Genomic DNA, 24,904 nt, shown 5'->3' with positions numbered 1-24,904 from the left:
AAATGTACACCCAGATATTCTTTTATTTACCTAAAAGTTACACATAGCGTAACTATTTAAAGCCCGTGACGCAGTGTTACCATGCGAAAACACCACAGGCGGATGGACAGTATAGTCATGTTTTTCAGTGCTTTGTTCAGCATTACGTTTTGGTAGGTTGAAATACCAGTGGCACAACGTTTCATCATTCATGTATATTGGTTCACATATATGAGCCTTTTATTATTATTCACAAGATGAACCCTATTCATATGGAACAAGTCCACCAAATGGGCCATTGACACGAAATCCAATGAATATGGTGTTCATTAGAAAGAGGAGGTGGAGGAGGAGGTAAAGAGAAATGCAGAAAGAAGAGGCCTCACTTGTTAAAAAAAAAAAAAAAAAAAAAAAAAAAAAAAAAAAAAAAAAAAATAACAAATAGATCAAAATGTAAGTAATTCACCCTTAGAGAATGTTGAACCTTCCGGGTTCTTCGCAAGTATGTCGAGATGAGGCTGCTAGCCCAGTCCTGTTCTCCTTCGTGGCCACGACCCAACACAGTCAGCTGACTACCATCTACAAGATAAACTATCTGTTTTAAGAGACACTATGGGTTTTCGTGAAACGAGTCCTTGTCTCTACTCTGGTAGAGTAAATCTTAGTTTAACCAGACCACTGAGCTGATCAACAGCTCTCCTTGGGGGGCTGGCTGGTCCGAAGGATTAGATGTTTTTACGTGGCTAGGAGCCTATTGGTTACTTAGCAACGGGACCTACAGCTTACTGTGGGATCCGAACCGCATCGAGAAATATCACCAGAAATAAATTCTTCCGATTCCTCGTTGGCAAAGCGGGGAATCGAACCCGGACCCTGAGATCGTTAGTCGAGGATATAACCGACTCATTCAACGTATGGTGAGCGTTATGTAAATATACGAACGTTCGCACCCAGAAGAGAATAAGCGCATCTGCCTCGGTCAGGATTCGAATGTCGTTTGGATGCTGTCCTGATCATTCACAGTAAATACTGCGCGAGCAATTGTTCAGAGCAATGGTCATGGAAATGGAATGACTTGTTTGATTCCCCCGTTCTGTTAATGAGCATTTCCTTCATCCTCTCAGGTTGAAGCCATTATTCTTGCAGTTGCTGCTGTGTGGTGGTGGTGTGTGTGTGGTGAAATGGGTGGGGGTGGGGGGATTGTGTATATTTTGCCTTTGTTTTTGTATGATTTACGATTGATGTTGATATGAAGAGAAACAAATGTTCTGGAGATAGTGTACACACATTTATACACGCACAAGTATATATGTATGTGAATAGATGTGTGTAGATGTGCCCATGTATATATATATATATATATATAATATATATATATATAATATATATATATATATATATATATAGACGTATATATATATAATCTATATATATATTATATATATATATATATAGATATATATAGAGTAGAGAGAGAGAGAGAGAGAGAGAGAGAGAGAGAGAGAGAGAGAGAGAGAGAGACAGACAGACAGAGAGAGAGAGACAGACAGAGAGAGAGAGAGCCGTACATTGAATCCCGACAATACTTATCTTGGCAGGACTGTGTCAAGGCATCCGAGCCCCATTTATGTCATTTCCTGGAAAAAAATTGATATATTTTTCATTCGAGAGACCTTTGGGTACGACAATATATTCATTTTCCACTGCTAGTCCGATTCCTCCATTGACCGATTCGTTCCTTATTTCCACGTTGTGGATAATCCGATAAAGAAAAAAAAGCGATATCTTGTGTAACAAAAGTAACATCATTTACCTCTTGCCGTCAAAGAATGAAGCCTTGTTCAACTGATGCCTTCTGCTCAGTGAAGAGCGAGGGAAGTTTAATGTGGATCCTTTAGATTTATCAAACGAGGAATGAAACCATCTTGTAGCTTATTACGAAAACAAATTGAGAATCAGCATTCTTTAGAGCTCGGATCCTCTTTATGTTGACTGCATAGATATTGAGTTAGAAAGGCGCTTTGTTAAGTACTTACAGCATTTTACATACGTTTGTATATTAGTATATATATATATATATATATATATATATATATATATATTATATAGCAATACCGTAAGGAAAGGAGGTTCGTAATACTTCTATTGACTAGATTCAAGGAATATCTCTCTCTCTCTCTCCCTCTCTCTCTCTCTCTCTCTCTCTCTCTCTCTCTCTCTCTCTCTCTCTCAGCACAATGAATTTAACCAACGACTGAGCGTGCAGCCATTGTAAACTGTCGCTAGTAATACGAAAGGAAGGAGGAAGAAAATGGTCCTCGCGAAGCCTCAAATCAAATCGTGTCCTCAGAAAAACAAAACTGAGTTTTTTTTATTTTCAGCGTTGGTCACCAAATAACACTTAATAATCATGTCCTGGTTCTGGTCTGTTTGGTTTCGTAGAGTGCAAAGGTCCACATCAGGCCTCTGGTTTAATCTGATCATGAGCCGTCCTTAATATACTTCTTGCAAGAACAACCGATTGTCGCAAACGGAAAACGAATTCCTCATAAATGGTGACTGATGATACTGACGCCTGTAGCAGAGGCTCTTGTGCAGGTGGTCGGTCGAGGCGCTTCCGGTATTGCTTTCAAAAAAAAAAAATAAATAAATAAATAAAAGCAAACTCGGCGCAGACCGCTATCTCTCTTATTAGAGAATTATGACTGTGCACAAATTCTCCGACATGCAATCAGTCCGGTTCAGACAGCCGAAGTTGCCTCTCTAAATCACATTAACCTCTGATTGAACGGCATCATCTGTAATTTGGAGCCAATTTTGAGGAGAGTCGTTTCGAAGTAACTCATTGCGTCTCTCGGTAATTTTGTTTTGGATGAATTAGCACTGATCGAACTACACTTCCTCTGTCAACATTGTCGTGTTTTGGTAGTATAGTACGGCCATTGTAACCATCATAGCCTATCAACATTGTTCTGCATTGGACAATATAGCACCGCCTAACTAGCTCATCAAGGAATAATGACACCTGTGAAGTCTTTGGAAAACTTCGAACAGCGTCCGGGGTTTCCTGTTGGCGAACAGAGTTATTTCCGGGTGTGTTTTGGAAGTTGTCATTCGGTCCATCAGTTTCTAATGCCATGACAAAGGTTACTTGGTGTCCTGCAGGTCATTGATTGATTCAGTGACCTGCCAGTGACATTGATGAAAATAGAGTGATCATAGCACCGTGATTGCATCATATGTCTTCATCATGTCATGGTCATTGGATTTCGACATGCAATACAATGATATGTTTCTTTATTTAGTGATTACATGTAATTGCAAGTACAGTGACCTTATATCTTCAATTTTATGAAAAGTACATTTGAGTGCGCCGTGCAGTGGTCATTTCGCGTCGTTATGATCTGTTACATTTAATTGAAAATGGCCTGAAACAGTTTCTCTTCACCGTTATGTGCAATGTCATTTAATTGCAAAATGCATTAATCATTTGTCAGTGATTTCATCAGTGACATTTCATACCACTGGGTGACCATTTCTTTTCAATTCATGGTGAGTGACGTGTGATGGAAATATTTGATCATTTCACTTCACTTTCATATTAGCGATATGTGATTACAGAGGGTAACTTATTGTTTGTTCGTTATTATCAGCAAATGTCATTACATCCTACTATGATTCTTCGTCGTTATTTTATGATCATCGAGAATGCAATGTTCGCTCATCCAGTTTTCTGTATAAAGCAGGAAACCGTCGCGTCGGTAGGATCCACAAATAAACGCTTGTGAAATGACCTAAAAAAAAGTCACTTGATTTAATCCGTAAAGCAGACAAAAAGAAGTGACTGCAATTAGATTCTGGTGAACGTTCTGCCAAGACTTCTGGAACAGCCCTGAGACGATGGGAAGTCTTGTGCAGCGACTTCTGTGATTTATCACTGATCCAGCAGTTGATGGAGGAGAGTGACACTGATGAATGTCAGTATCGGGAGACTTACCATCTTGGGCATCATGACTTCCATGTTTCCATGTTCTTTTATTCACGATATATATATATATATATATTATATATATATATATATATATATATATATATTATTGATATATGTAAATCGAATGGGAACTTTTTAGTTGGTAATAATTTCATCTCTCGTGGGTTCGAACCAGCGCCCAGCGGACAGAGAAGAAATCAAGACTTCAGTGACGTTATCGATTCGGCTAACATAAATGAAAATATATTAATACCGAGGTAGAACGTATCAGATATTAAAGGACATTTGTAGCTCGAATAATTTATATGAATCACGGTGATGTGATAATTATTCACATATATTTATATGTATATTATGTTTGTGATTATATATATATATATATATATATATATATATATATATATATATGTATATGTATGTATGTATGTATGTATGTAGTATGTATATATCCCCGTAGGGGGTTATGCCGTCAGTGCACCTCACGCGGTGCACTGTAGACATTACTTAAGGTCCTCTGCTGCATCCCTTCGGCCCCTGGCTGCAACCCCCTTCCATTCCTTTTACTGTACCTCCATTCAGATTGTCTTTCTTCCGTCTGACTTTCCAACTTCTTTAACAATTGTTTCACAGTGAAACTGCTTTGAGGTTTTCCTCCTGTTACATCTTTCGAACTTTTTTTGCTATTATTAATTTCGCTTTCAGCGCTGAATGACATCATAGGTCCCAGCGCTTGGCCTTTGGCCTAAATTCTACGTATATATATATATATATATATATATATATATATATATATATATATATATAAAGGTTTATTTGCCACGAAGGAAAAAATGAAAAAACGAGTTGGCCGAAAGTACTCGGCCAACTCGTTTTTTCATTTTTTTTCCTTCGTGGCAAAAAAAACCTTTATTTATACATAGCATCATTTTTACGTTTTATTACTTCGTGATCAAGTTATTCATATATATATATATATATATATTATATATAGATATATATATATATATAATTATTATATATATATAGATGTATAATTATGTATATATATATTTTATATATATATATGTCTTTTTTTCGTTCTTGTATATATATATATTTTATGTGTTTGTGTGATAGTGAAAGGGCCAATTCATATTCATGTCAGTCCTAATTCGTGGAGCGGACGCGTTGTATAAACTTCCCTCCTCCACCCATCCGGATTTTCATATCCTGTTCCAGATAGCGTTATCGCCGTCGTCTCCATGTCCAGCTTTTTCAGAGCTCGTTAGGTGTTATCGGTGTGTCGAAGAACTCTCTCTCTCTCTCTCTCTCTCTCTCTCTCTCTCTCTCTCTCTCTCTCATACAATCGGTTAGTTGTGTATGCAGAGGAGGTAGCACGCTAGCGACTAGCAACACTGTCGAGACGTCGTCTCGAGTTGGAGTCCTTACGAGGACGGAACAATCTGGTCACATTCACACTTACTCATTTTGCCGCGTTTTGCCCTTCTGGAGAGAGAGAGAGAGAGAGAGAGAGAGAGAGAGAGAGAGAGAGAGAGAGAGCTGTGTGTGCTGAAATATGAACCACCATATGATAACTAAATGGGAGGTTGCCCGTCAGCAAGGCATTCCTCAACACAACAGGGTGAAACTCTCCTCTCTCTCTCTCTCTCTCTCTCTCTCTCTCTCTCTCTCTCTCTGGAAACAGCCTATGGGAGGTTCAGAGTTTGAATAAATCCTTCGTTCAATTTTTCGCTTCTCCATTTGAGCAAATTCCTGGGTTTTCTCCCCAGGCAATTAGTATAACTTTATTTTTTCATTTTATTTATTTTCTTTTTTTCATTTTACCCGCATTACTGCGGAAGCATGTGCGTGTCTTTTTTGTTGAAGTTGACAGACATTGTTTGTGGAGATATCAATTGACTCTTCATTCATGATGAGTAATCGTATACCCTTCATTCACGGACGTGTTGGCATATTGTTTTCAGAGAGAGAGAGAGAGAGAGAGAGAGAGAGAGAGAGAGAGAGAGAGAGAGAGACCATTTGCTTGTGCGTGGGTTGGGCGAGGGAGAGGCAGTGAAAACTGCATGCATTTATGAGGTGAGAAAAGAGAGTCTGCGTGGGTATATTAATGAGAGAGAGAGAGAGATAGAGAGAGAGAGAGAGAGAGAAATTGCGCTCATGCATTGTGAATTGTGCCTGTTAACGGAAGTACGTATGACCATACATAGCCTATTAGGTGACTTTCTCTCTCTCTCTCTCTCTCTCTCTCTCTCTCTCTCTCTTTTGTACATTGCAAGCGCTTAAATTTGCAGTGGAATGAGGACGGGAGTAGAGTTGCCAGAATCAGGGGAGTGAATTTTCGCCATTAATGAAAGCACTTCCGCGTTCAGATGGCCGCTTTGAGTCAAAAAAGAAATGCTTCAGAGGGTACTTATTTTCAGAGGGTAATACTTAGGGAGTACTTATTTTCAGAGGGTACTTATTTTCAGAGAGTAATACTTCAGAGGGTACTTATTTTCAGAGGGTACTTATTTTCAGAGGGTAATACTTAGAGAGTACTTATTTTCAGAGAGTAATACTTCAGAGAATACTTATTTTCAGAGGGTACTTATTGTCAAAGGGTACTTATTTTCAGAGGGTAATACTTAGAGAGTACTTATTTTCAGAGGGCAATACTTAGAGAGTACTTATTTTCAGAGGAATACTTAGAGTATTATTTTCAGAGGTATACTTAGAGAGTACTTATTTCAGAGGGGTACTTATTTTCAGAGTAATACTTCAGAGAGACTTATTTTCAGATGTACTTATTTTCAGAGGGTAATACAGTAGATACTTATTTTCAGAGGGTAATACTTAGAGAGTACTTATTTTCAGAGGGTAATACTTCAGAGGGTACTTATTTTCAGAGGGTAATACTTCAGTGGGTACTTATTCTCAGAGGGTAATACTTCAGAGGGTACTTATTTTCAGAGGGTAATACAGAGAGAGTACATATTTTCAGAGGGTACTTATTTTCGAGGGTACCTATTTTCGGCTGCCTGTCTAGTGATGGGACGGTGCAAGATTAGAAATTATTTAGCAAATAAGTTACTCGTAGTCATGAGACCTTTCATTTTTGCTCAATTAGTCTACGGACATTAGTTGATGCAAACTTAGTCAAGGAACGACTTAAATATATGAGTGTTTTTCTGCAAAATTTTTTTTTCGAAAAACGGTTAATTTAGTTAAGAGCATTTTCTATTTTTTTTTTTTTTTTTTAATATTACAAAAGAAAAGGGCAGAACTAATGAAGACCGTTTGTATTTCACCAAAATTAGTTAAGCTTTCAACAAAATTGCCTAAGAAACTTAATTTGTTTAATATTCGTCAGGTGATGTATTAATGAGTAAAATAGATTATGTATATTACAGTAAATATATTGATGATGACATGGTCTTCTTTTCAAAATTAATAAGAATGTTATTTCTGTAATTCCTTGTTCATACTACATTTTATTTCTTGAAAACTTATTACAAGACAGCAGTTTTGTCATTGTTATGATTATTATTATTTATTTTATTTTTTATTTATTTATTTATTTTGTTTTTTCATTTTGCCAAAATGAGGTAACAGAAAAGTACGTTTTACAGTCACTGCAAATTAGAGTTGATCAAGGGTAGTATTTCCACATCATGAGCTAAGAGATTTCGTGTTTTTTAACATGGATTTAGACTAACTAGCGTTGTTTTGTTAGACTTCATTACTTACCGAGCTGTAATTTTTTAGACTTCATTATTTACTGAGCATTTTTTTAGACTTCATTACTTATTGAGCTGTACTTAATTAGACTTCATTACTTAATGAGCATAATTTTGTTAGACTTCATTACTTATTCTACGTTAAGGTATGACATTTCATTTCTTGCTCTTATCGAAGGCAAACACAGTTCCATCTTTTTTTAAACAACGAATGCTGTTCGCGAAAGGAAAGACGAGGATTGCATGTCTAAAGTAGGTGGAGTGAGGAGAAGAAAAGTGGAATAATAGTGTTATTAGACGTTATTACTGTGCTTGCGCTGCGCTGTGTAGGAGAAAAACGAGCTGTGGGTTTTAATAAAACCTTGTTGCACCGGTTGTTTCTAAAACCCAGAGTCGGGACTCGGAATAACATTCGAGAATGCGTTAGTTATAGAATATAGTTTTGATGAATGCTACCTCTCTCTCTCTCTCTCTCATTTGTAAACATGCACATGCGCAGGCCATCACAGGATATAATTCATTGTGTAAGATTTGCAAGTGCATGGGCTCGTATGTTGAGGTCGTGCTTGCAGAGAGAGAGAGAGAGAGAGAGAGAGAGAGAGAGAGAGAGATTCGCTACAGACACACTCATGACGACGACCAACGGAGATCATGTTTTGGTAGCCAACTTGTCATATACTATCTGAATATTCCTTATGAGGCTGAAAACTTAAAACAAAACACAAGTCTTTGGCAATTGAAGTGGTTGGATTAAAATGTTATGATATACTCATCGTGTTTGGTTAATAATCTTTTCACTGTGTTTGCGCATTTTAGAATTATACAAACGCTCCTTCAACAAGATAGTTGGTTTATGGTTTTGATCTTAAGTGTTTAGGAGAACTGACGTCTTGGCGTATATGAAAGAGAATGCTTGTCAATAAATGGGATATTGGACAAAGTGTTTCGATTGACGTAGTATTGCAATGTTCAGATGTATTGTTGTTGATATTAATTACATTTCCTTAGTTCTTGGATGGAAGTTTACTTGATGGTGTTTGATACGAACGCCATTTAAAATTTGCATTTTCGGGGGTTCAAGTTTCTCAAAATTAACCCACGGCGAAGAACAGCGCTTAGGGCGATGCCCCATGAGCACATATGGGGCATCTTTCACAGCATCCCGCCACCAAACCTTTGCACAAACCAACTATCATAAGCCTTACAGCTTTGTGCTTAGATGGTATCTCGTTAATTTTGCATCAGTCACTCTAGGAACTCTAGGAAAGAGCTTGTTACTCCGAAGTTTTTTTAGAAGTTTTATGTACGTGAGTGACTCGAGAGGAGATCCTGAGGTCGGTTGCTGTTAGGAGATACAAATGGAATTTATGGGTCGGGCAATATTTCAAGTGGCAATCGACTTACAGCTTTCGTTTTATTTAATTTTTTTTTTCTTCGAGGTCTCCTTAGATTTTTTTTATTATATGAAGAGGGCGTCTTAAATGCTTATTATACATATACCTATACACACACACATATATATATTGTCAAGGTTCAAGTTAAATCCACAATTAACAATAGGTTATATGGAAAAAAACTAAAACAATTACATTTAATTAACAAAACTTAACATATCAAAACATTACCAATTAATTAACAACCAACATAATAAACTAAATATTCTGCCCAATACCCAATCCAAAATATCATATGGTATAATAACCGTACTCACAATGATCAGAGAAGTTCTTAACAAGCGCTTACGAGGCAGGAGCTGGGACGAGACACACACGTGGCAAATCAGCCAGAGCGAAGGAAAACGTGTGGGGGGGATGGGGAGAGAGGGGGAGTAAGGAGAACGAGACAGGAGGGGGAATCAGAAGGTAGGTTTTACAAGGATACTGGAGAGCTACATTTTAACTTAATTTCAAGATTTCGTACTTATTGCGAAAGGTGGTTACCATTAGTTATTTATTTAGGTATATACAATATGTACACGGATCCGTTTAATTAATGAAGAAGGCCGGTACTTGACAATATATATATGTGTGTGAGTGTGTGTGTAATAGCCACAATACCCTCTTAACTTTTCAGATTCTTTGCTCTTTTTTTGGATACGCTTGTCACTACAAAGCCTTGTGGCTATTACATTTACATATGTATCTGGTAAAAAATTACCAGTAGATTCTACATATATATATATATATATTATATATATATATAATCATATCTATATAGTATATATATATATATATATAGATATATATATATATATAATATATATATTACAAACACACACACACACACACACACACACACACACACACACACTAAAAGTGCTATCCCTTAACTCTATTGTGTTTATAAATATAATATAATACGGTAGGTGGTCGGCAGATTATGTATATTTTAAAAAGAGTCTAACATTTCAGCCTAACTAACCCTGGCAGTGGCAATCCCATATTATATTCAGTCTATAAGTTAGTCCTATAAAGTCATTCTATAAGTCAGTCCTAAAATATGTTGGGAAATGCACTCGCTTGGCATTGCCCCCAATAGCAAAATGCGAACAGACCAGGCAACAAGGTGAGAGAAGCCATGAGTCATACCGGTATTCGGAATACTTAGGAATATCTCCACGAGCCCGCATCCTCTCTAGCCTAATATTGAAAGCCCCCATTACTGGTCTGTTTTCGCCAAGTCTGATATGCCAACGCCATCGATGGTCGTAACATTGCGGATATTAGGGTTAGTGTTGAAGTTAGCCTCATTACCTATCATATTTTTTTTTTAATTTTGTGTCTTTCTTTTTGTAAACGTGTGGCCTGTATTTTTTTAATACTGTCAGATGTATCTAATTTCAAGTATTCCAAACATTAGAAGTCCAGAAAAAAGAAAATGTTTGTATGAGTATAGCAAGGTAGCATATTAGGTAAACTATTCCTGATCTTCGGTAATCAGTTTTTTTTTTTTTTTTTTTTACTGTCAGATGTACCTAATTTCAAGTATTCCAAATGTTTTGAGTATAGCAAGGTTGCATATTAGGTAAACTATTCCTGATCTTTGGTAATCAGTGTTTTTTTTTTTTTTTTCATGTTATCTTGGTCTCTGCTAATTTGCCGTCATCCTCGTGATCCCTAGTAATTTGCTGTTATGGCGGAACTAGAACCAATCGAGATCTCCAATCGCGAGTTCATCCCATTAGAATCCTCCCTCTTTTGTTTCTCTACACTTTACGCTTTCTTTTTCCTCTTTGTACCAATTGTTTGCAGGTGCGCTGTCCTTGACGAAACATCCTTTCGGAAGTTAGTCATTAATAATTCCACCCCGATGTCCCTTTCTTATTTTTCCTGCGTCCCTTTTTCCTTCTAAACCTGTTCTTCGTATTTCAAGTGTTCATCTTTGGTGACTCGTTAAAAATGTTGTGTTTTTAGTCTTTTATTGCCGTAGAAATATGTTTCACGAGGATTAATTAGATTATAAGCCAATAGAATTTCCCTTGTTTCTGTATTTTGACAAGTGTCGGCAACGACAAAATTTATCTTGTTTATTTTTAATGACGCCATGATGGCCACTTAAGAAAATGTGTTCCGTGGTGCTTACCGCATAATCGAATGATTTGCCTTCGGTTTCCTTGTCATTTCTGTGCTAATGCCTTCCTTCCCTTTCTCCCCTCAGTACCTGGAGGCCGATCGAGCAACGGAACCCAGGTGTCAGACGTCCTAGGACCCGGGGCCTCCGCTGGTCGGATCCTGCCGCCCCTGGATCAGGACGGAGATGGCCCAACTTCTACGAACGATATCCTCACACAGCCTCCGGCGGCGGCGGCGGCGGCGCTGGCGCAGGAGCGCGTCGTCTCTGCCCAGGCGGAAGAAGAGGCCAGCAGCAACACGACGACGCATCAAGGTAGTGCCATAACAGTCGACAGCACTGATTCCCGCAGCCTCGTTAGATTTGATAGTGCCCGAAAGGCTCTTGGGGGCGTCTCCTTCAGAGAGCCCTTGTCTGCCCTTTCTCCCCCACACGATGACGACGTCAGCTTCCTCTCGAGCGAGGGCGGGCTGATCGGGGCGGGGGGTACCGAAAAAGGCCTCACCAGGGCGTTCGCTCAGTCCGGACCGAGGGACCCCTCCCACTCGCTGGTGGAGAGTAGCTATAGCGAGGGGGTCCTTCGCGGGCCTCCCGAAGGGTATCACATGACCTCCTCCGGGGCCCTTCGTGCCATTGATAACACGATGCCCTCATCTCCCGAGGATGTCAGTTTGATGTCGCCCTTGGCATCGCTGCCATCGTCACCAACTTCATCCTCATTATTCCCATCATCCCCATCTTCATCTCACTCCGGTGGAAGTGAAGGTTTGCTCAAAATGTCCCGCCGAGGTTCATCTCCCCTCCTGGCAGGAGGCCACCCTTCCACCATCCATAACTTAACCTCTGTTGCAGACAGTCCCAAGAGCCTCCTCTCTTCTGATCCGCATGTCCTCCCCAACCGCCCCTCCTCCTCGCCTAACAATCCTCCTCCTCCTCCCCCCTACCCCCCTCCCAACGACAACCCCTCCTTGACTGAATACGACACTCTGGACACCCGCCAGGGAGCGAAGGACGCTGCCCTTTTGTTTGACCAAGACAGCATGATGAGGTCCCAGTACCAGATGTATCCCGAAGGGTACGACGCCAATGATTACTCGGCGTACCAGCACTATAAGCTTCCCGAGGAGATGATGATGGACGAGGCCGTGCATCTTCGCCGCGCCCTCTACCACCATCCTCCTCCTCCTCCTCCTCCCCCCTACCTTCATCATCCAATGGCCCCTCGAGTCCGCGAGCTCCCGTCGAGATATGACCCCTACACCTTCTCCCGAAGGGGACCCGAGGTTCGCGCAGCCAGCCAAGAGCGCGAAGGGCGTCCACTGCAGGGTCGAGCAGGTAACCTTAGTCCTATAAAAGCAGGTGTGTGCATGGGGGAACCCCGACGTTCTTTAATGGCTATTGATGACGAGGTGGTAGAAGTACTACTACATACACACACACACACTCAGACCTGAGAAGCCATTTCTTCCCGCTACCACCTCTCACCTCCTGGTCTTAGCTCTTCTTGTTCTTCTCCACACAGCCTCCAGTCATTCCTCTCGCTGCTGCATCACATCCCCGCCAAGCAACCAATCAACCACCGATAGATATCAACGAGAATATCTACTGTAAAGACCTCCTTCCTGTACAGTACCTGGCCTTTCGGTTCTTGACCATTTCTCCTCTGGATGATTGCATTTCCTCGTCTTGACCTTTGACTGCATATAGATTTAACCATGTTCCTTCATCTTGCTCGAGTATGCCCCCTTGTCACTGCTACCTGTTCGATTTTGTTGCATGGTGACCCTGCCTTGATGAACTATGACCTGGAAATGTATGTGGTAACTCCTTCAAACAGCATGCGTCATCACATGTGGACCGTTGTGTTGGAAAAGCCTGATGATATGCGTAGGCTAAAGATAAGCATGTGTGTATACATTTATATTTCTCTTGATTCCCCCCCCCCCCCTTTTCCTGTATCCGTGTAGAGTGCAAGCGATCATGAACGCAATTGTTTTCGTATGGTACACCCCAATCAAAGGAATCAGCCATTAGCGTTACCTGTAAGTGTTTGTTTTTGCCATTTTTTCCAAAACACTTGGGAATAGTTGACGTAGCCTCGAATATTTAAATTACATTTGATAATATTGATATTTTGTAGTTATACCGGGTTCTGTTGTCTTTGAGCGTGGTTGGGGTGTGTGTTTGTTTCTGAGAGAGAGAGAGAGAGAGAGAGAGAGAGAGAGAGAGAATAAGTGTTTGTGCGTGTGTTAAGCCTATTGTAAATCTGTTCATATAACGTTACCAAAGTTGTAGTTTATAATGCAGTAAAAAATAGCAGTCTTGATATCTTTTCGTGCTTATATTGATAAAACTTTTTTTTTTTTTTAACTTGAAAATACGTTGGAGCAGTGCGTTGACTCATGTAGATTGATTCAGCGTCAGGTATGATCGTTGCGACGGTTGTGCAAATGATGTCTTACTTTTCTAAGGTGATTACTTTACAAAACAAGATGTCGAAGGGGAAACGTTTGTCTCTACTGCAGATCTCGAGATGGAAACTTCTCTGCACCTCTTCCTCCTCCTCCTCCTCCTCCTCTTCCTCCTCCTCCTCCTCTTCCTCCTCCTCCTCTTCCTCCTCCTCTTCCTCCCTGGACGTCACTGAGGAGAATTTTTCAAGACTACGAGAGAAAACTCAAAACTAGATTGCTTGATCAAAAACTGGAGAAGTTCTGGAGATATTCAGAAAAAAAAAAAGCGAGATCTCAGACCCCTTCATCTTAGAAATTAACGTTAGAGTTAACTGTTTTATATAGAATTCGTTTGTAGTTTACTTAGGTCTGTAGGCATTGCTTAAAGTTTTTTGCAGCGTCCTTTGGGCGCATACCTACCTACAACCGCTATCATTACTTACTGTACCTCCGTTCATATCTTTCTTCCATCTGACTTTCACTCTCTCCTAGCATTCGTTTCTAGTGCAACTGCTTTGAGGTATTCCTCCAGTTACACCTTTCGAACTTTGCTACCCTTAATTCCCCCTTCAGTGCTGAATAACCTCATAGGTCCCAGTGCGTGGCCAATATTCTTATACTTTTGTCTGAAGGTCGAGAAAGAACCTATTTCAACGACATTTCGCGAGATCAGCTGTTCAAACGTCATCCCGTACCCCAAGGTCGAAAATGTTTCAGAGGAAGAACTCGAATAAGGATGCCCCCGGGCAAGGACCTCTTGAGAGGATTTGTTTTTGTTGGTTGACGTTGCAAATGGGTACCGGTCTCTCTCTCTCTCTCTCTCTCTCTCTCTCTCTCTCTCTCTCTCCGCCTTCCAGGACCTGGCAAGGCAAGAAGTAGGAAGAACCCATTGGTATACAAACGTCGTTACGCTTCGCAATAACTATAAGCGTTTATTCATGTAGGTCAGATGCCAACAGCAAGATAATTAGTAAGTTCATCATCACGAAGGAAGTTTGTATGAAGCTTTTGGTCTGTTCTCCCGTTCGAGGTTAAAAAGTCATTCTGGGGTCAATCTGTTCAACGAGAAATAGACTCGTGGGTCTTAGGCGCCGTGGAAAGCTGGTTTCTAGACTAAGTATGTCAGTTGCCTAACTCCGGTAAAACCAGTATGTTTAAAATGGCGTAAGGAGGAATCGTGGAATGTCTGCGTTTGTTTGAATTTCCGGGTACAGGTTGCAGCGTATGTGTGCCAAATACGGTTGTCGCAGAAGACTGCCGGAAATACCCAGAAACCTTTAGAAGAATTTTAATTAGCAAGTGCTCTAGATTATTGTCAGTTTTAGGGTTTATAATGAAGTTACCGTCTCTCCTCCTACGGGGAATTCTTTTCATCGTCTAAAAGAGTTTAGTTAACCAACGTTTTAAAGAGTGATTATAAGTGTCGTTATATCTTTGTGAAATAACCTGGGCTTTTCCTCACAGAAAATGCGGGTTTCTTTTGAAGACAGATCCCATTTTCTCCCGAATAACTTCTCCATAGACTCTTAATGGAACGGAGTCAGAATTCTCAGGAGGAAGAGAAAGAAAGGGTTTTCGGTATAATGGGGAGTGACGAAGCGGAGGCCTTTGAATATTTCAGAGGGAAAGAGGGTCTCTGCGGTGTATCTTTTGATCTGTGAGACGATGCTAACGGAGATGGAAAAAGCCATCTCCCTTCCAAATGAGGAAAAAGGGGGGGGGGGGGGGCATTTTGCCTCCGTGGTTTTTGGAGGTTTCGTTTTTGCATTTCCGTACGTCCTTAGAACCACCTTTTGAAGTTGGATTAATATCCAGTTCACTTGGATGCCCCACGGAAACACAGGCACACACAGGCGTCACTATGCCCAAGAGCACATTAGTCGAGCGAAGGTCGATATTTTTTTTTTTTTTTTTTTTTTTTTTTTTTTTTTAACACGCCGGGGGTGACGTTGAAGAAGTGTGTAATCTTCGCACCGTCTCATTTCGGGTACCGTTAATGCCCTTTCGAGCAGGCCTAACTGAAGATTGGCTCGAGGTCAATGTAAAACGGTCTTGAGGCTAAAGATCACAGTTCGTCCTCTCTCTCTCTCTCTCTCTCTCTCTCTCTCTCTCTCTCTCTCTCTCTCTCTCTCTCTCTCTCATCATTTTTTTCAGTAAATGTGCTGATATGATGACAAACCGTATATTAACAATGCTCTGGGTCGTCATATGTTTTCGGTGTGCTTAATGAACGTGTTTCTAAAGACCGCAAAGTGAATGCAAAAAACTCGCAACCTGAATTAATTTTGCTAATTAATATTTAACAAAGACTATTAACTAGACACTTAGCGGTGTGGCGAGGTGTAAAGTTCCAAATAAATATGTAATTTTTATTCCAATGTCCACTCTTTTAGGTCGTACTTAAAAAATTAATTAAAAAAAAAAACTGTTACGCCGTGTTATGACTGTGATACAGCTCTTTAGCCTCTGTAGTTTTTATTTTATTTAAAGTTAAAGTTAGCCATGATCGTGCGTCTGGCACTGCTGCAGGTGCCAATAACAGGCCACCACCGGGCTGTGCCTGAAAGTTTCGTGGGCTGCAGCTGAGAGTTTCATACAGCATCATACGCTGTACAGAAAACGCGATTGCGCTCAAGAAACCTCGGCGCATTTTTTTTCTTTTTTTTTCGTTAGCAATATATACATTACATTGCATACACATGCATGGAAATATGTACTATACGAGATACTTCATCCAGCCCAGTCAGTGATCTCATGTTTGATATGAGAGAGCATCTGTCAACTTGTTGACGATTCTGCGAAGTCATGATGGATTCGTCCTCATTGGATCCTTCTCTTATTTTCATTGACGGTCATCAGAGTTGAATCGTTATTTTCATTCGGCAATTTTGAGAAATCTTTGCAACTTTGCTGCTCTTCTTTTCACTGTCAACATTATCAATATATTTCCGCTGACGTCTTTTGTTTTCATAAAGCTTGAAATGTTTAATAGTGTACTTCTTGATTCCCTTAGGATCTAAAAGGACATTGCACTTCGTTTTTTTCTGTATTTTTCATTATGTTTGGAACTGGAATTTCTCTGACGTTGTATTTTACAGGCTTCCCTAGAGCAAGAGCCCGTGCCAGCACAATGCTGGCTTCATTTAAGTTGCTATTGTGTGGAACTGTTTTCTTTCAAGATTCCAGATTATGTGGAACTATAGTATATACTTAGTTATTCAGGAACAAGGTGGTATTTTCTCTTCAGTTTCATTGAAGTGTGAAACTTTTTATTTTATCCGTTTTGTAAAATCTGGCAACTGTTATTTCCGTAGATTCCGTAATGTGTGAAATTATTTATACTTCCTTTTCTTCGAAGGAGGAAGTATTTTTTGAAGTAATTTTTTTTAAGTTTTTTAATTAAAACGTTTTTCATCTGAAACTTTTTTTTTTCCTCCGTCTCCATAAAGTCTGGAACTTTCTTTCCCCCGTCCCCTGAAGTCTGGAACTTTCTTTCCTCCGTCCCCTGAAGTCTGGAACTTTCTTTCCTCCGTCTCCATGAATTCTGGAACTATGGTGTCTTCATTTCCATAAAGTCTTAAACAGTTTTCTCTTTATGGATCAAAGTCCAGAATCGGTTCTCCTGACTTCACGTAAGACTGAAATGTGTTCCATATAGTCTCCATAAAATCTGGAACTATGATCTCTTCAATTCCATAATGCCTAGGAACTGTTTTAACTTTCGTAAAGTCCAAGACAATTTCTCCTAGTTTTTTTTTTTTTTCAGGTTTCTTGAACAGGTGAAACTTTCCTTCCCAAGTGTATCATCAAGTGTGGAACGAAGATCTCTAATTTCATAAGATCAGGATCTCTACTTTGTCTTGAATAACTGCGATAGGTCTAGTAGCCGCCGTGAAGTCTTTCCCCTTATTTAGTGAGAAATCCGGAACACCTGTACCACTTATAAGCCTCGAAAACCGAAGAAGGTAAACGGCGCAATTTAAGGCAGAGGAGGTCGCGGTGGGATTGGAATGTAGGTAGGGCAAAAAAGAAAAAAAAAATCAAAGAGAAAATCTTAATATGCGATCCCGTTACTCTGTATTCTTCGTGGGATTAACTCGCGTGGTTTCGCTGTCTCTTGGGTATTTTCGATGTAAATAGAGGTAAGTATCGGTTTAATAAGTGGTACTTGTTTATATATTTCTTTATCCAGTCGATAATTGTGAGATTGTTGATCGCGGTCAGTAGCACAGATAGAAAGGTAATATCTTTGTCTCATCTTTGAAAACTCACTTAAACCCACTGATAATATATGCTTCGATCGTTTATAGGAATTACTAAGCGTTGGAAACCTGTCTTGATTCCCCCAAAGAGGAAATACTTGTTATACTGTTTTCATTTGCGCGAGCTGCCCTGGCAAAATAACATTCGTGATATTGAGGTTATGGAGCCTTTTAGTTTTTCAATTATTTTAATGTTTAGTTTGGGCCTGTACTAGAGTACATCCTGGTTTGTGCATTACAATACCGACTGCATTATTAGCTGCTGGTCATGTCGTCACTATAGTAGATTCATACAGCCGTGCATCTGACGTCTAGGCCAGTCCCTTACGACGCTATTGATTGGCTGTTGATAAGCCAATCACAGGGCTGGAGAGACTCATTCTCTCTCGAGAGGTCACATAGACAGGATGTATGTTCCACTTCCCCTGAGGGATACGTCTTTTAAAAGTATCCCTCGGGAGAGGTGGAACATACATCCTGCTTATGAGATTGAGAGTTTCCAGCCCTGTGATTGGCTTATCAGATAAACAGCCGATCAGGAGCGTCGTAAGGGACGAGTCTAGACATCAGATGCACGGTTGTTGAGATTCTACTATAGCTATATTGCTTTCTGCCTTCTTATCCATTCTGTGCGACCGCCACTGGTCAAACTTCTAAACTTGACCTAGGTCAAATGATGACCTTTCAATTTATAGAAAATGGTATATATGTAGTTTTCAGTATTCATCTTCTTTTTTCAGCATTTCGTATTTTCCCCTCTTTGAACCAGCAGGCTATTTCTCCTACCTTTACCACCCTTCCTCCTCCTCCTCCTCCTCCTCGGCCTTTCATCCGTTTCCTGGCGCATCTCTTTTTGAAAGATCAGATTCAAACTTTAATGTTACTTACCTACATCCCCCCGCCACCCCTACCAATATCTTCAGTTCCTGGGAATTTCCAATATCTGGTGCGCTCTCTTCCTTTCTCTCTCTTTTAGGGCTAACGCTATCTTTCTTTGATTTGTGGCCATTTCTCTCTCTCTCTCTCTCTCTCTCTCTCTCTCTCTCTCTCTCTCTCTCTCTCCCCTGTTTCCGTGCATGCTTCCTCGGGAGAGAGGAAAAGGAATCTTTACCCAAAGTAGCTGATCCAATAACGGATATTGATAGAAACTCGTATCTCGGATCAGCCTCTCTCTCTCTCTCTCTCTCTCTCTCTCTCTCTCTCTCTCTCTCTCTCTCTCTCTCCATGATTTTGTCTGGTGACTTCGTTTCTGAAATGCAGGTTGATTGATTGATTTGTACTATCTTGCGTCGGTATCGCTTGACGTCCGTTGGTATAGTGTTTAGTGTCGTGGCGTGCTGCTTAGATGTCGCGGGATTGCGTCTCCCCAGGGGGATGAAAGCTCACTGGCTCTGTATCATGATCAGTTACTGCTGCACTGTGGAGTCTGCGGTGGGAGGTTGAAACCAACATTCTGTGGGAGCTTGAATTTCAAGTTAGTGGTCCCTGTGCGATTGTTCCGTGTGAATAGGTTTCATGTACCGAAATAATAGTAATGTAATAAAAAGGCGATATCTTAGTGTCGCATTTAATACTTCATAGGTGTTTCAAGTAAGTTGGCATATGCATATTTTTTTTCTGTACGAGTGTCAGAAAACTGTAGACATTATTTTGCGTAGAATTCTAATATCAAATGACAGAAAAATAGCGTCATTTACTTCGTTTAGCAGACTGTGACGTCATTTTTGTCATTTTTTAATTAATTTGCGTAATTGCAGGTTGGGACATTTTCATGCCGGAAGAAACTCTAGAATTTTCAGGATATTTTTCTTAGTGGACATTTCCTTTTAAAATAATTTCGGACTTCACAGTGATACCAAACCCTGAAGTAATCATTATTTTAAATTAAAGGTTGCCTGTGTCATAGTTGATGATATAATTATCGGCAAACTCCAGCAAGGAATTGTCTTTATATGTGGATTATGACGTAGTTTCTAGTATTATTTTAAGATTTTGAATGGTAGCCCGTGGCAATTTATTTAGATATAAAGTTCTATTGATGTTTTAATAGGCAGTAAATGGATGCTTATAAATTGGGCTGTGCCTGATCATATAAGTTCGTTGAACCCTTCATGGAAGGTTACATTTTGTATTGACGTATTAACCTCGTCGTCGTCTACTGCCTTGCTCTCTCTCTATGCTTGATGCTTGATATATAAATCAGCGAATATATATACGAACTTCTCCCCTCTGTCTTCCTTTCCCTCTCTCCCTAAGGCTTGTGCGAAAATCGGTTTCTCTTCCCTTGGCTTTTGCTAGATCTCGCTCCCCTCGGATTATGTTAAATCTCTCTCTCTCTCTCTCTCTCTCTCTCTCTCTCTCTCTCTCTCTCTCTCTCTCATGTTGCATATGCAGTGTGGTTTTGTAGCACCGATGCAAATCTCCATCCTTCTGTAATCCCAGTGATCCTTTGCCTTTTTTTTTTTCTTTTTTGCGGGTTCTACAGAACAAGTTTGGAGAGGAAGCCGAGATCCCTCAAAGAAGAATGAATGGACAGAATTCTAAACAGTTGGGCCCGGCCCGGAAGTAGACAGTTGAGTGGGACAGGAAGGAAGAGGAAAAAAATGATTCTCCCTTCGCGTTTTTATGCCCTGTATATCTGGTGGACTGATTTCTGAAGTCTGGGGTTTTGTTTCGTTGATAATTATTATTGGTATTTGCTGTACGGAAGACAATGCGCGCTCTGCTTGTGAATGTGCGTGTGTGTGTGTGGCAGTGTGTTTTTGGGGTGTTTTGAGTGTATTGTGTGCGTGTATTATGATTTGCGCATGCTTATGGAGGTGTATGATTATACATAGAGGGTTCAGTTATGCACTTTCGTAAATGAATCATCTTTCCACCCATTGGTTCCTTGTTTGTTTGTTTGTATGGTGTTTTTATGGTGTTATTCAGCAACTGGACCAAAGGCTTGACGTGACTTCCGAACCACGTCGAGAGCTTGGTTCATTGTTGGACAAGCGGTTTTCGCGCTCGGCTGCCAATCCGGTGGTCCGAAGTTCAATTCTCGGCTCAGCCAACCCGGAATCAGAGGAATTTATTTCTGGCGATAGAAATGCATTTCTCGATATAGTGTGGTTCGGATCCCACAATAAGCTGTAGGTCCGTTTGCTAGGTTGACCAATTGGCTCCTAGCCGCGTAAAAATATCTAATACTTCGGGCCATCCCTGGGAGAGTGGTTAATCAGCTAATTTCCTTCTATCCATATGAGATATATAATTTACCTAGTGCTGCGCTTAAACGAAATATCTATATTATTAATATTAATAATGATAAAATCCTAGTGGATCTTGTGTGTCCTCCCCCAGGTGACAGTAGGGGAGACATGACACAGCCACACACCCCTACAAACCAGTTTGTCCGCCCCGGCTGGGACGGGCTAAATAGGGTAGACATCCACCCTTCTGCAGACCTGTTTGTCCACCCGGTGGGTTGGGTAGGTCGGGGATTGGGAGGGTAGGTGAGACAGCAGCGCCGGGTTGCCAACATGCTCACACAAAGTATTACATAACCATTGATTTTCCACATTTATGAAGCGACCCTTGTGCTCGGGACTGAGGAGGGCGCTTTTTGTAATGAGAGGTATTTGATGGTGGAAAAAATGCTGCAATTTTGCATTTATTCCTTCAATTAAATCGGCAGTGATGCAAATCTAAACAGAAACTCTAGCGTGCGTTTGTAAGGGCAAGAGCCGACGTCAGCACAAGGCTGACTTAGTCTAGACAACAGGCAAAGAAGCTCCCTAAATCTAAATGCTGATTACACTACAACACCTGTGTTAAAATTACCAAAATAATTCTCGTAGATTGTCTTTTTGACGAACGAATTTTGACACGGAAGAGAAGGGTCTATTCATCTCTCTCTCTCTCTCTCTCTCTCTCTCTCTCTCTCTCTCTCTCTCTCTGCAGTTTACCCTTCACTTCAGTGATTGCTGGGCAGCAAAGCTTGTCGTCGAATGAGGATTTAGGATAAACCTATCACGCTGAATGAAGGTTGGCCATTTTGAAAGGGAGCAGATTTCCACTGTGGCCATGATGCTTGAATTTTTATTCTTCTGGCAAAAGTGTTGCAGAGAAGTGCTCTCGTATCTTGCCAAATGTAAAATTTGAGTATGGTGAAAAGTACGTCAGTTGCCGATACGCCCCAAACGCTCCCTCTCATAAACTAGAAATACTCATTATCTGAAAGACAGACAGTGGCGTGATCGGTTTGATCTTGGTCTGTCACCTCGGTGGCCGGGAGTTCGATTCTCGGGCATTCCATTGAGGTGTGAGAGATGTGTATTTCTGGTGATAAAAGTTCACTCTCGACGTGGTTCGGAACTCACGTAAAGCCGTTGGTCCCGTTGCTGAATAACCACTGGTTCCATGCAACGTCAAAACACCATACAAAGACAGAGGTCAGTTGGAGTGGACGGCGAACCCAGGTCACGACTGTCTGTCGTCCTTCCCAGAATCCTCTTCGGGAGCTTCAGTCCAAGATGAAACAAAATATTCGGGCGAGATGCTTGAATACGATCCTTCTTGGGGCTGGGAAAAACTGCGTAAAAAGTTAACGGAGTTGTAAGTGTTGAAAGCAAGCACCGTGTTTGCCTTGAATCGGGCGGCTTCCGAAGACCAAAGTGCGACGTCACAGGGGAAAAAAATAAATAAAAAATGGGAGAGAAGACTCAGAAATCGATGTTTCTTGAAGGATTAGAATTGATCCTTCTACTTGATATACTACTCTTGACTATTTTCCCTGACTTCTACCCGTTTCATTTTTTATTTCTTTACCTCGTACCATACATAATTTACCATTTTCTTGTTAACCTTTACGTCCTACCTTGAAATTTTTTTTCTATAGAATGCTTTTATTTCGTACCTGTACTGTTTTCCGACATTTTTTTCATCTTAAAATAACTACTTGTCCCAACTTTATTCTTTTTGAGTTCCTATACCTCATACCTTGGCCATATCTAACTTTTTCATTTCTGTAGTACTCCTCCCTTGACTATTTCTCCTTTCCGATTTCCCGCAACTCATGCCCTGACTGTTTTGCCTTTCAGAAGATTCGGTTACCTCATTCGCTGACTATTTATCCTTCCTAAGCCCTTTTACCTCATCCCCGGAATAAATTCCCATTTCTTCCCCTTAAACTCCTATTTCGTTTTTCATGTTCCCAAATTGTACGATCTTAACCAGGTGGCGGTGAATGCTGTAGTTTGTAAGTTGATGGAGCACTGATTTATGCAAGCTAATGTAGTAGACTACGGTAGATAACGTGTAGACTGTACTTTCTTTTCCCTACAGCATGCAACCCGTCATTAATTTTTATATGGTAAGTTATATGATTTATGCAATTCCATGTTTACTATGTGGTGGATTACATAATATGTGATGTTATGTGTTCTACATTTATTTCTGCTGTTATTCAGTGCACAGTTGATGTTATTAATGTTATATGTGTTATTGATTATGATTTTAAATTTTTTTCAGAATGTGTTGAGAGACTTTTTTTTTTAATCTCAACTTTTTTCTTTATCTTGAAGATTTTTCCTTTGCAGATTTTTTATGAACCCAGCAGTGCTGTGTTTTCATGATGTTGATACTGTGTCATTATTTTGCATTGCCTTTTTTTTTTATTACCATGAATGTTAAAGTACAACTACTGTCTTATTTTAGTTGTGTGGTGGTAACTGCATTCTCAGGAAATATGGCTGGCCTATTTAAGAGAGAGAAAAAAAATAAGTCAAGTATTCCAAAACCTTTGTATGTCCTACTCGGGTGATTTGTGTCATACTCACCTCTTTCCTATGCCTTTTCCTTCCTTCCTTCCTTCTTTCCTTCCTTCATTCCCCAGGCTTGAATAATGAAATTCCTCCTGCCAACTTGAGTATTTCCTCTGCCACTTTTTTTTTTTCTGGCTGGCGGGACCTTTCCTCCGGTTTGGTTCTTTTCCTGGCCCTTTTTGGGTCGTTGGCTGTTGGTGATGTTCTGGGATAAATGACATACATATATATATATATATGTATATATATATATATATATAATATATATATATATATATATATATATATATATATCTATACTATATTATATTATATATTATATATATATATATATATATATATATCATATTTAATATATATTAAAAATTCTATATACATACATAACATATATATATATGATATATATATATATTATATACATACATACATATAATATATATATATTAATATATATAATATAATATAATATAAGATATATATATATATATATATATATATATTATAAGACGTCTGTAGAGATTTATTTTCTCCACACGGCTTACTTCCATTGGTGGGGATTGCTCCATGAAGTGTCAGTCTCAAGTGTTCATAATTTTTTTTAGGAAGTGGCCTTATCCACCCTGTTGCCATTCACCACAGTCGTCTATCTCTCAGGTTCCAATTTCATCCCTTAGGTCATCGAAAGCATCATGAAATTCAGTGGAACTGAACTATATCGTGTGTGACTTGGTTAACTTCTGAGAGAAACATACGTCTGTTGGATCGGAATATACATTTCCATTTAGAGAATAAGTGGAATTTGTACATTCTTCATCCAGTGTGAATGACTGGTTGAATTCTTGCCACTGGCATGATGGCCATTTTCTCAAGGTTAAGGAGGTTAGAGTATCTTTCCTCATTTTGATTCTTGGTTTGGGATTATTCAGTAGTTTCGTTCGATCGTGAATCGTTCGCCTTTCGTGAGCGTCTGTGATGACAGTCTTGGATGTCTTGTCCTCAAACTGGGACACAAAGCAGCTAGTTTTGTATCTGGGTTAGTGGGAGAATGGAAATGAAGCGTGTGCTGTTAGGTGCCTTCACTCAAGCACGACCATGCTTGCGTAGTATCAGTTTTAATCCACTCAATTTC

General features: G+C 39.9%; 1 protein-coding gene across 6 annotated transcripts in view; it reads left to right on the top strand.

Moving 5' to 3' along the window:
• The window catches only part of LOC135195821 (uncharacterized), a 553,178-nt gene that overhangs the window by 505,974 nt on the left and 22,300 nt on the right, over positions 1 to 24,904 (top strand). For all 6 annotated transcript variants that reach the window (XM_064222313.1, XM_064222312.1, XM_064222314.1 and 3 more), the window contains one exon: positions 11,344 to 12,591. In XM_064222313.1, the coding sequence (XP_064078383.1) occupies positions 11,344 to 12,591 (1,248 nt within the window). The remainder of the gene's footprint in view (positions 1 to 11,343; positions 12,592 to 24,904) is intronic.

Source organism: Macrobrachium nipponense, chromosome 16, assembly GCF_015104395.2.
Source record: "Macrobrachium nipponense isolate FS-2020 chromosome 16, ASM1510439v2, whole genome shotgun sequence".
Classification (NCBI taxonomy): domain Eukaryota; kingdom Metazoa; phylum Arthropoda; class Malacostraca; order Decapoda; family Palaemonidae; genus Macrobrachium; species Macrobrachium nipponense.
This window is presented reverse-complemented; position numbering and strand designations above follow the sequence as displayed.